Source organism: Melanerpes formicivorus, unplaced genomic scaffold (assembly GCF_026170545.1).
Source record: "Melanerpes formicivorus ecotype bairdi unplaced genomic scaffold, bMelFor1.0.p_v2 SCAF_76, whole genome shotgun sequence".
Lineage (NCBI taxonomy): Eukaryota > Metazoa > Chordata > Aves > Piciformes > Picidae > Melanerpes > Melanerpes formicivorus.
The window spans coordinates 1,610,949-1,623,167 of NW_027142428.1; the positions used below are offsets into that span (position 1 = coordinate 1,610,949).

At 41.5% G+C, this 12,219-nt stretch overlaps 1 protein-coding gene across 3 annotated transcripts in view; it reads left to right on the forward strand.

Moving 5' to 3' along the window:
- LPP (LIM domain containing preferred translocation partner in lipoma) overlaps positions 1-12,219 on the forward strand; it is a 361,386-nt gene that overhangs the window by 262,447 nt on the left and 86,720 nt on the right. For all 3 annotated transcript variants that reach the window (XM_068164007.1, XM_068164009.1, XM_068164008.1), the window contains one exon: positions 8,677-8,800. In XM_068164007.1, coding sequence (XP_068020108.1) covers positions 8,677-8,800 — 124 coding nt within the window. The remainder of the gene's footprint in view (positions 1-8,676; positions 8,801-12,219) is intronic.

Consider the following 12,219-nt stretch of genomic DNA (forward strand, 5'->3'; position numbering starts at 1 on the left):
ACACCATTTATAACAGCAGGGTGCAGGATCAGACCGGTTAAGAATATTGCTGAGGATAAAACTCAGGAATCCTACCCTCCAATCGTGTGGATGCTGAACCAAGCACTTGCTCCAGTCTGAGAAGCTTTTATTTTTTTTCCACTGTAATATATATATATCTATAATCCTTCAATGTTAAGCAAAATATGTAGTCTTCATTTAAGTCATTGATGTCCTGGGAAGTGTAATGGCCCATGTCACAGCTGACTGAAAGTGAGACTGCAGATAGTGTGTTAAACACATTTGGTTAACCATTTGTTTGCTGTTACAGTTTTCACATGAAAAAAACCTTAGATTGAAACCTGGCTTGGTGATGGAAAGTGATGTGATTTTAAGTTTCTTTGTCTATTAAAACAGAAACTCAGTTTGCATATTTTAAGTATCTTTTCTAGCGTATTCAGGCATCTGGCAAGATAGCTATATTTAAACTGTTAACACAGTATGAATGCAAGTTTCAGATGCAAAATTAGTGCCATTTAAGTGGTGAGAGTTATTTTTCTTTTGAAACAAGTGATGCCCCAGCACTTCCTTTTCTGTTACCTGATCAGGCACTGCAGCTGGGACAGCCGATTTTTTCAGCAGGCGACGAACCTGAACCACAAGGCAGGTGCTGCTCACTGCACAAACACCCCGCTAGGACCACATGGTGAATGGCAGGGAGCTCCCTCATTGCCCTGGGCTACCAGAGAAGGCACTGCACAGGGGGGGTGTGTGTAAGCCCAGCATGCAGTGTCATTTTTCATTGTCTGTGAAAACAGTTGGTCTATGCCTTTGTGAAATGTTTTGAAAGGTAAAAGCTTCAAAAAGAACAGAGCTCAGTTATTTCCTTGGGTTTAGGGCTGCTTCTGGAAGGATAGGTTTTAAGACAGTAGGTATTTTTTTTTCCAGTGGTTTTTATCATGGCTAGTTGTGTACTATGTGAGCAAATACATCTTCTTTCATCAGTATGAATTTTGGAGCATTCCTATTTTCACTAGGTGTGCCTCTGTGATTGTCCTGTAAGTAGGCAACTTGATTAGCGGAGAGACCATGAGTCCAACTTCGGATTGCTGTGTGCTCTGACCAGACTCTCCCACAATTCTGTGTCTTTCAGTAGTTCTACCTTGGATTAATACAATAAAGCTCTAGAGGCTCATCATCTCCCCAAGCAAGAAGCCCTAGGTGGCACTATGTACCCCAAGATGCAGAGCCAAGGTGCCAAGAAGCAAATTCAAACCCATCTAAAACACTTCTGTACACATCTTGGGATTAAGATTTTGAGACTGTCATCTCCTATGGGTGGTTAGGGCTCCTACTTTGAAATGCAGATTTTGACCTGCTGATAGCAGCAAATATAATGGTTAATTAATTAATGCTTTGAAAGCAGTCCTGTAAGCCTACAGTATTACAACATAAAGAGGAGAGGAGTTGATAAGAAGCCTATAGGATCTTTACTGCTGGTGGTGAAGTAAGAGAGCACTTGACTCTGAGCCCAGAGAGATGTGGAAAGGAAAACAGCTTAGAGCAGAATAAAGCCTTCAATCTTGGAGCAAACAGATGAGTAAGTATAGGACCTCCTGATGTAATTTCATGAAGCAGACCAAACTCTTGCAGCCAAAAATGTAGGGCTAAAATGACGCAATCTCATTATCCTTATGTTCGTATCACGGTGATACTCATTTTCCCTCTCAGCAGAACCAGCAGTTTGTGCCTTGACTTCTTGGCTTTTTTTTTAAGTGCTTAAAATGTTTGTTGCAGAGTAAGTGGGGTTAATAGGGAAACACAAAACAAAGCAGCCACCCCTTTTCATATAAGATAAGCCTTGACAAGTAAAGTGTAGTTCTGTAATGATAGGGCCAAGAAGCCCCAGGCAAGATCGGGCACTGCTGCAATTATTTCTGTGTATACATTTAAGCAGCAATGGGCCATTAAAATGTAGTATTTTATAGGTGTTCTCTTTTGAAATATAGCTTAAATCTATTATTTCCTGAGATAACATGTGAAATATTTATTACTTGGAGATGTTTGGTTTGCTTTTTGTAGTGAGCAATGGCAAGTGTTGCTCCATAAAAGTCTAGCTTATCTCCTGTTAACCTCGAATTTATAAACAAACCACAGTGCCTAACAGAAACAAGGACTCTATACAACAGAAGTGGAAGCTGTCACTTAACTCAGTTGGGCTCAATACAGAAGCCAGCAGCAGAAAGCAGTGCTTGCAGATTATCCAACTTTTACACCACCTAGCAAAAAAACAACCAGCCCTTCCAGATTCAAAACACCATCAAGAATGTGAAGAATAGCAAGAAAACCTACTTAGTTTGTTTGCATATAATAGAATACAGTCCAAGGACAAAACAGTCATACTCATTTATTACTGTGCTTGATGATTAATAAAACACTGTCACTGTGCAGTCACATCACAGAAGCTTGGAGAGCTTCACAGGCACTGATTCATTAAATGAGAAATACTGTTAAACCCGTTTTCCAGAGTAATTAGGGTGCAGGTATGGTGATCCTACTGAATTCAGTACAAATACACAGTGACCAAGGATTCGTTTTCATGACTATAAGCTAAAAGCTGGGCTTGAGAGAGTCAAAATAGGTATCTGTGTGAGCAGCCTGATTTTCAGGCTGCTGATTTCGGAACTTCTCTGCTACTTATTGATTTTGCATTCTAGCTCTATTGTCTTCCTTTGAAGACTATCAGACAAGATACCTTCTCTTCCAGCTATCTGCATCGCAGTTTCATAGCATAAAGAAAAGAAAGATTTGGGCAAAACTGCAGGCTATGAAGTTAAAACAAAAAAACGTGTTGTTTTTTCCAATTATTATTATTGCTTAAATTCTGTGTGACTTACTGTCACAAGAGATCATTGAAACTAAGACCTTAGCAGGATTAAAATAGAAGTGACTAGGAGTGTGCATGGATAGCTAAGTGAGGCTACAGTTACAACAAAGAAGTTTAAAATTAAAGAAAAATATCCTCTAGAGCTTTGAAGCAGTTACAGAGCTGTCCTCTTTCAAAGCAAACTGGTGTTTGACAAAGGAGTGCTCTGCTGCCAGAGCCGCCTGAGCTGGATTGCTGTGGGAGACAATGGCACAGGGCAGGTAGGTGGTGGGGGAACCCCAACATGAGAAAAATCTTTTTTACTGTGAGGGTGATGGAACACTGGAACAGGCTGCCCAGAGAGGTTGTGGAGTCTCCTTCTCTAGAGATCTTCACATACCGCCTGGACACGTTCCTATCTGACCTTCCCTAAGTGGTCCCGCTTTATGGGGGGCATTGGACTTGATGATCGGGTGCTTGGTGCCGTGGTTTAGTTGTTTAGGTGGGTTGGATTAGTTGATAGGTTGGACACGATGATCTTGAAGGTCCCTTCCAACCTGGTCTGGTTCTATTCTATTCTATTCCTATTCTATTCTATTCTATTCTATTCTATTCTATTCTATTCTATTCTATTCTATTCTATTCTATTCTATTCTATTCTATTCTATTCTATGGAAGTCCCCTCCAACCCCTAGCATTCTGTGAGTCTATCAACCTATGGCTTGTCCCACTCCAGCATGCCCTAGAGGAGACCTCACTCCTGCCTGCCCAAAGACTTGTGATTTCAGGCTGCTGGTGTGGGCAGAAGATCACTGACTGTCAGAGGCTGCCTCCCTGTGCAGAGCAGCTTCTTCAAAGGCTACTGATGAATTATTCTCCAATCGGAAGTAAATCCAGCAACATGTGTGTCGCAGCGAGTCTAGGCAGGATTGTCTTTTCAGGAATCTGTATGTACTTTGGCAGCTGTAACTTTTCAGTGGGAAAATAAATCTAGATTTTTTACTTTCTGTCCCCCCCCCTAGAGCATCTCCTCTGTAAGAGAGATCAGTTGACCTTAATTATAAACTGAATTACAGCTGCAGGCAATCTTGATGTTTCTGTGGGAGCGCAACTCATGAGACATGTGGCACCGTGCTGGATTTGTTGGTCTGAAAGTCCACGATTGTTTTGGGCAGTCAATAACTGAAATGAAAAACGATGGTCTTTGTCAGGCCATTGAATAAAGAATGTGCCACGATGCTATTTAACTGTTTATTTAACTGATGATCAGTTTTGATGAGTGAAGTGAAAGGAAAGCGCTAACTTTATGCAGATGAACAAGAAGGGGGGAAAAAAAAAGAAAGGGAAAGTAAGTATCAGTGAAAAATGTTTCTGGCTGCCTTTCAGTGCCAAATTGGGCTAATTCTACCTTCTGAAAAGAAGATAATTTCTACGTTTCTGTAATTGGGAACACATAATTGAAGTTATTTTCTCTCAGAGAGAAGCAGCTTCTTCTACAGCGTTTGCAAATGGACAAGAAAAATGACCACACAGAGTGCACTCTGGATGATTGTGGATTCTTCATAGCATCATCTTCTGATGTCTCTGCAGATTTTGTTCAGTGCTTTTTACCTATTTGGGTAAAAATTGCATGTAGGTTGGAAAGGTTCACGTCTGTGAATGCGCCACACCAACTACAGATCTCCCTTTTCTGGGCAGCCATTATATGAAAAAGAGCTAATTACCAGGGAGGTCTGAAGTAGAAAACAGACAGCAGAGAAACACTGAGCCGAGTATAAGCTTCATGTACCAAAATAATTACGCGATGTGATTCCACACGACTGCTTCTTTTGACCTGACTTTTTAGGAACTGAACTTTAACGAGGAAGATGAGCCAGATGTTGTTGCAGCACTTTGAGAGTGGCCCAAGTGCTTAACTCACTTCCTTTCACTTGTGGCATGAAGATAATTTCTGCCACAGCATTTAACCCTGGGAATGCTGGTATTTTCCAAAACATCTAAGCATGTTACCTAAACATTAACCAAGCATGCAGGACAGTGTTGATTCGTGAATGAGTTTGCACATGGCTGCAGTTGTCATGCCTCTTACTGAGTTTATTTGGTATTTGACAGCAGTAGCAAAGGTCAGACTCAGGTGCTCGTGCTCCTAAAACATGGACTCAAGCTCTTTTCAATTGTCATGGGTCGGTTTGATCCTCCCTGATGCAGCTGTGGTTAATAAGGCAGAGTGAAGCTCAGAGAAGTTGGAAAGCCATGTTGCAGTTTGGCTCGGAACCCAACTTTAGGCAGCATTTAGCTAAGGAAGTATATATTTGTGTGCTTTCAGGCATCACAGAGAAAAGAGAATGCATGGAGATAATTGTGGTAGATTAGACAGCAAATTGAATTTCTAGACAGGCTTGATCATTGTACAGATCAGGAGAAAACAGAGGAAGCTTAATAAACAACAGCAACACAACTTTGTTTTGTCAGGAAAGCCAGAGTTATATTTTCAACCTGACCTAACAAAGAAGAAGGAAGGAAACTGTTTTGCTGAAACAAGCATTTTAGATTGGAATAAGGAAATACTTTTCTCTCTGTGTTTGTGTGCATGCCCCAGCAAACTCAACAGCATGTTCATATGCATGAAATGCATTTTCCTTCAGGCACATAGTCAGCATGTGCCATATGAGGAGGAAGGAGATGTGCCTAGCACTGCTTAAATATTGGTCCAAAAAGCATAGCGTTTTAGTCAAAATAAGTTAAAGCATCTCATAACATTGTGGTTGGTATTTGTTATTTTTGCTGACATGGGGCACTGGATAAGAAATATGCCTGGTTTGGAAAAGTGCAATGTAGATAAAATATGAGAGGAGCCTATTTATTGTGTGTACAAGGCAATGAGGCCTCCAAAACCTGAGAAAGTCAGAACTGAAAATCTGCATATTTTGATCTTTCATTTGAAACAACACAGCCCAAGCCCTTTTACTGAAGTGGGCATGAGTGGTTCCCCTGATCAAGAGGTGTAGGAAGCCATCATGGAAGAGATGGAGAGACTTCACACACTTCCTGTCCCGGGTGTCCTGCCAAAGCCTGGCTGGTAGTGGTCCGCAGATGGGGTAGCTTTGGTTCAAAGAGTGGCCAGAGTAGGTCTGCAACTCTGAGCCCAGCCCTGGTGGGCTGTGAAGACATGGGGCTTACAGCCACCTGGATGTAGCTTTTATTTTTGCCGTAGAGCCCATGATGATTACAGGCAAATCACTTCAGCTCCATGCATTTTGCTTCCCTTTTCTGTGAAAAGATAACAGCCCATGCCTTCTGGATTGGTCCATTTATATTATAAGGTCCAAGGGTAAAAGTGGTGTTTCAGGCTATAGGTGGGCAGACTTCAGCAGAAGGCTTTGAAACATGGCACTTCCATGCATTCATGCTGCACTGCTGGTGGCTAATAGAGAAACTATAGGGAAGGGGGCCATCATCACCTTTGACCCATGCTGTCTTCTCTGTGCAAAGTCTAGGGAAGGAGTCTCAGGCAATGGGGTGGTCATTCCTTTCTGTATGGAAACTGAAAAAGGTACAATAGATGGAATGTTTTAAGAGGCTCAATTGCCAGATTGATTTCTCAGGCAAATAAATCCTTGGCTGCATTTGCTGTGTTAAAATATATATCCAGGCAAGATTCATGATCTCTTGGGAACAAGAGAGCACAGGGAAAAAAAACAGGTTGTTCCAAGATTAAATGCTTTACATTTGGCACCTTTAATTGGCTTCTGAATAAACAGTTTAGGGGGGGTTGGGTTGCACTATTTATTATTTCTAATGAAAGAGTTGTGGACTAGCCTTTTAAAAACAACCACAAAGCAGTGGCCAAGGGTGTCTGGGTGAGCTGGGTCAAGTACCCAGCTTCAAAACTCCTAGTGTCTTGGGTGGCCTTATACCCCCCAAAAATTGTATATCCCACAAAGGTGGCACTTACATGGCTGAGAAAGCAAATGCAAGTTCTGTGCACCACACAGACCTGTCTGTCCATATGAGAAACATAAGTTGTGGTAATCCAAACACATTAACATGGTTGCATTTGTACAATAGAGTTTGCTGAGTTGTGTGTGGACATTCAGTATTTCTAGATGGTCAACAGCTTCTTCAGAACAACTGCTAGGCATCTAAAAATCCTGGACAAATGCACAAAGTCCTTGGATATTGCTGAGAAAAAATCCCAGACCAGAAAAAGAAAACATTTCTGGGAAAACCTGAGTGCATGGTAGGTCCAATCTATATTCTCTGTCAGGAAAGCTGAGCATATGGTAAATAGCCCTTGAGGGAAACTCATCTAACCTAGGGCTTATTCCAGGTGCCCTTTCTTCCAGGGAGCCATGCCATCCATCTCCCTGTGCCCTTGCTACTACTCTGTTAGCAACCAACAGGCAGGCTGCACTTACCATATTGTGTGTGTATGGCAAATCCAGCACTTCCAGGCCAGGCAGTCATGCTGCTCATGGGTGCAATGCCTGAGAGATACATGAGGTCAACAAGTGAGGGAGGTGGTGGTGTACAACTTAGCATGAGCCCTAGAAAAATAAATATGACAAGGTCAGGAACATGAAAGCATTTGGTTTCTGGGAGTGGATGATTGAAGTATTATTGCTAAGCACTGTTCTGAGACCTTCTCTGCATTGATTGATGTCTCATTTGAAATCTCCTCCTTGCCTGAAAGAAAAAACTGTGAAAGTTAATTCTCTTGTAGTGCTTTAAAGCTGCTGTTCTCTGTTGAATATCACTGGCTCAATAAAGATTCATCATGTCAGTTGTAGTCTCTGTAAGCCAGGTCGAGGTGGCCAGTGTATTGTTTCTCCAGTGATTTTGCATTGTCTCCATGTTTAAATAGGTACAGAGCATGGGAAAATGCTTTCTTGTATACTAAGCCTTATAAGTTTCATATCTAAGGTCCAGTCCTTGATGAAGGCAGCAATTAATCAATGGAATCACTTGCTTTACTGCAGTGCTGCATTTCATAAATAAGTTAGTCTCTGCATGCAAGTCTTTCAAGAAAGCAGTGCATGCAAGGAGAGCTGGTGTCAGCATTTTTTAAGCTTGAAATGACCGAGTTTCTCATTATGGACAAACTTAGCTTCTTCTAAGAAACTTCTAGGCATGAGGCTATTTTTGTGCTTCTCCAAACAGCAGTACTTCTGCTGTTTTCCAGGGAGAAGACTCACTGAGACAGACTGCAAATACTGTATGCCAGCTGTTAGCGTATGAAGGCCAAGAGGTCTCACTTTCTAGGCACATATTAAGACCTCTGTATGCCTAGTACTAAAAATCTATGGAGCACCTTTTGCTCTCCTTAATATCAAGAACAGACTTTGTGTCAAAACAGACAAGTGGAGAATGTAGCTGGGAGCTTGGGATTGACATCTTTGTCTATATGCTCCCCCACGTAGGAAGGATTGTTCTAGCATCTTTATTACTGTGTTGTTAAGTGATGAAAACTTGTGCCAAATAAAAACTGAAATGCTTCCAAAGCCTTTTGCAGCATTGCAAAAATGTTTGAATCAAGTTGTCCTTAGAATAATTTTTCTCCTTTATTTATTATTCTGTGCTACCCAGTAGACACCTAATTATGAGACACAGAATACTTCCCATTCTAGGAGGATATGTAACGTTTCACTGCATGTGTTTAGGAGTCCATTTTCATTACATTAAATGAGGTACTTACATATGTGAATCCCTTGGGTTTTAAAAACAGCAAAAATAAGATAAACTTCAACACTGAGCAGCCAATAGACCTTCTTACTGTGGGTGAATACTTTTATACCACATCACAGTTTGTTCTTTTCATTATTTTTTCGCAGAGTGGGTATCCTGGCACTGGACCTGCATCAAGCACTTCTGCCTTCAGGCCTGAGGATGAATTGGAACATCTGACCAAGAAAATGCTGTATGACATGGAGAATCCTCCTTCTGATGACTACTTTGGTGAGCAGTGCTACATCACATTGAATCAATCTGTCTTTAGCCCCTTTCTGTGTTTACCAGGGTTGGTAACAGGGAGACCTGACAGCTGTGCTGTTAATGTAGTGACATTAGTACTGATGGATTTGCTCTCCATGCTTGGGCTGGAAGTGTAATCATCCATAGGAATTCCTCTGTAATTTCAGCATAAATCTCATGCTCACATGCTGTATATTTACAGTCTTTCTGATTAGGAAGTTGAATTTTTCAGTGTCTCGTTCATTTTCACACTGTGTATGTCCTTGGCTTCTATGTTACCAGGCTGAATTCAGGTGTTGGTACGCTGTCTTTCCCACCTGCCTCATCCCTCCACTTTGCAGCTGCAAAAAACTTGGCAGTGTAAATGCTCCCAAGGCATGGATTTTCATTTTCTGTGTGCTGGCATAGTATCACAGTATCACAGATTAAAAGGAAATTAGTTTTGAGTGATTCCAGTTGGTTTTACATGGGGACCTGCTAGCTGAGAACAGACTTCGGGAAGACAAATCTGAACCAATTGGCTCATAACCAGGTCATCTTCCTTGCCTAGAAAAAGATAAGCAGCTGATTTAGTTTTTAAGTGGTATAGAATGGAGTTATCTCAGGCATCTATAGGTGTAAAATATATATCTTGCCTTTATATAAATCAAAGGTGATATGGCTTCTGAACTCTGCGCTAAAGTCAAGAGCCTTGGGCACATTTGATGCATCTGCTCTGGCAGGGGGTTGGACTAGATAATCTTTCGAGGTCCCTTCCAGCCCCTGAAATTCTGTGATTCTGTGATCCTGTCTTGATGCTTGGGTTCTTGGAGGCTTGGGTGATAGTGTTATTAGGAAACAAACCACTGCAGTTTGTGCAGTTAAAGGCTTGGATGAGCCATTCACTTTGTGTCCTTTCTCTTCCTTTATTTCGTCATTTCTTTAAAACTTCATTTAGGTTGCTCCCTAGGTCTATTTGCTATAGATTTTGGCTGGACCAAAACATTTCTTGCTTAAAGAAGCTTTTGTGGTTTGGTTTAATCAGAAAGTAGGTGGGATCAAGGTTACACTAATAAACAAGGATCTGATTATACAAGAAGGTCAGGATGTTCTCATGAACATTGCCATTGTAGATGGGGTTAATATCAGTCCCCCTTTTCCATCAGTGCCTTCTACCTTCTGTGGTCTCCACTCTCACAGCCAAAATGTCTTCTCTATAAACATTGATAGTCATCAGAGTTGATGACTAGGACAGATCTGAGGTGTAAACAAAGATGACTAACTGAAGAGAGGCTAACCAAAGAGCATTTTCTGTGCTGCTGCATTTGATTTCATCTCTGCCCATATCCACTTGTGTTAGCTCTCTGATGCTTTAATAGCAAAGCAACAACCAAACAAACCTAACTTGCATTTAGCCATTAGCGTGGGTGGGCAAGAGGGAGAAACCTTTTTTCCGCTCCCTTCAGGCAAATGGCTGAAGCCCTGAAGCATGAGATTTGATTACAGTCATTTTCTTAATGTAGAGCTGTGAGTGGCAGGAGCTGGCTGATGGGCCCACCCCATTCTCCTTATAGCCCAAGAAGGTAGGCAGGTGAACAAAGGACTTGGAAATTCACAGGATCCAAGGTCAGAAAGGATCTTGTTATTATACTGCCTAGTGTCCTACTCTTGTTTTCTCCCAGAAATGTAATTGAATCATAACTTTAAAAAAGAAATAAAAATCTAATCTTATCTTAAAGACTTCAAGCAATGGTGAGTCAACCACCTACCCTGATAAGCTGTTCTAGTGATTAATTTTCCTCACAGCTCAGAAATTGCTTCTTGAAGTGGAGCTTTAGTTTTGTTTAACACTTGTATTTATGAAGCTGAAGTGCTCAGGTTTTGCAGGCTAATACTGTATCACTAAGATGGATCTGCTCTGTTTGAGAGTGTGGGACATAAAAGTTCTTTTTATCCAAAAGGGATGCATAGCTCAAAGAGTTGGAACGTAATGTCTCTCGATGTTGGGTCATCAGTTTCAGATGGGAGGTCAGATCAGTGTCATCCCAGTAGCTCTTAGTTTATCAGGAGACACAAAAAGGGGAATTTTGCCAATGCTTATATAAGCAGTAGTGTGATCAAAGATGGAATAATCATACATGATGCAAGGCAGAAGATGAAAACCAAACAACAACCCTAGTTCTACCTCAGGCAGATGATGTTTAATTACAAGCTGCACCTGTCTTATCTAATTTCAGTGAGTCTGTACCACTGAAGGTCATCTCTGAAGTGATGTCCACTCTTGGCATTCCTGATGTGCAGAGGAGCCATGTGTTGGGCTGAATTCCTCAGTTCTCTAAGCATGCTGTGCCTCATGCACCCTTTGGGCCACATGGCCACAACTAATAATGTATCTCCCAAGATCAAAACCAGCAGTTCTGCAGCACAACTGCTTTGTATAACTGGACAAAAAAAAAAGTGAACTGCCCTCATCCTCCTAGGTTTGTTCCAGAGTGAGCTACTCCTCGGGGAAGGTGGTCTCTGGAGTCACAGGGAATGAAGTTTTTCAATATGGCAGCTCAGACTGGGAGTTTGTACTAATTCTGGCAGTGTCAGAGCTAAATACCCATCTACTTGAGCTGTCAGCCAGTGCCTTTCAGTAACTTCATGCTCATGTGGAAAGAACAAATTAAGTGTGGGAGGGGAAAAAAAGAGTCTTTCAACTTTGGTTAACTGTCTCAACCAATATCTCTGCCTTTGTTCTTTATTTGTTTAGCATAGTAGCATGGATTTTACAAGATTCATATGGCACGTTGATCAAATAATCAGAAAAAGGACAAATGGGCAGAGGCATTGACTCTGATTTACATTAAATATCTTCTGCCTGAGGTCTAAATGCCATGGTAATTGTAGCATACCAGATAGCTGTCAGCTAATCACTTTTATTAGTTTGAATTTAGAAAACTGGATTTCAGCATATTAAAAGTTGGTTAAGAGCAGATAGGTTTTGAATTGAGGAATCTAATTAACCTTGCTAGAAAGCTGCAAGGCGTTACATTAAGTCATGGAAATAATTTGTTGGAATAATTACATTTGAACTGTCAGGCTGGAGAAAGGTCATTTTACTTGTCCTGTCAGCACTCTGGGATCTTTTCTGCAACCATCTTCCCTCTGCAATTTCACTTGCTGTATCTCTACTTTTTGATCAAGCCATCTTGATTCTGGAGTCAGTGTGGGCAGAGTGTAGGTTCCTGGGGAGAGAAGAGGAGTAGGAGCCACTGAAGTTGTCTCTTTACCCTGGAAATGCAGTCTAGTACTGCTGTCAGGCCAAGGCAGTTCAGGAACAGGACAGCCAGTGCCTTCATCAGATCTGTGCTTCTCTGCAGCTTCTCTGGGTGGAAATTGCTGAAGGTGGTATCAGAGTTGGGGGAACTGTTCTAGGCAGT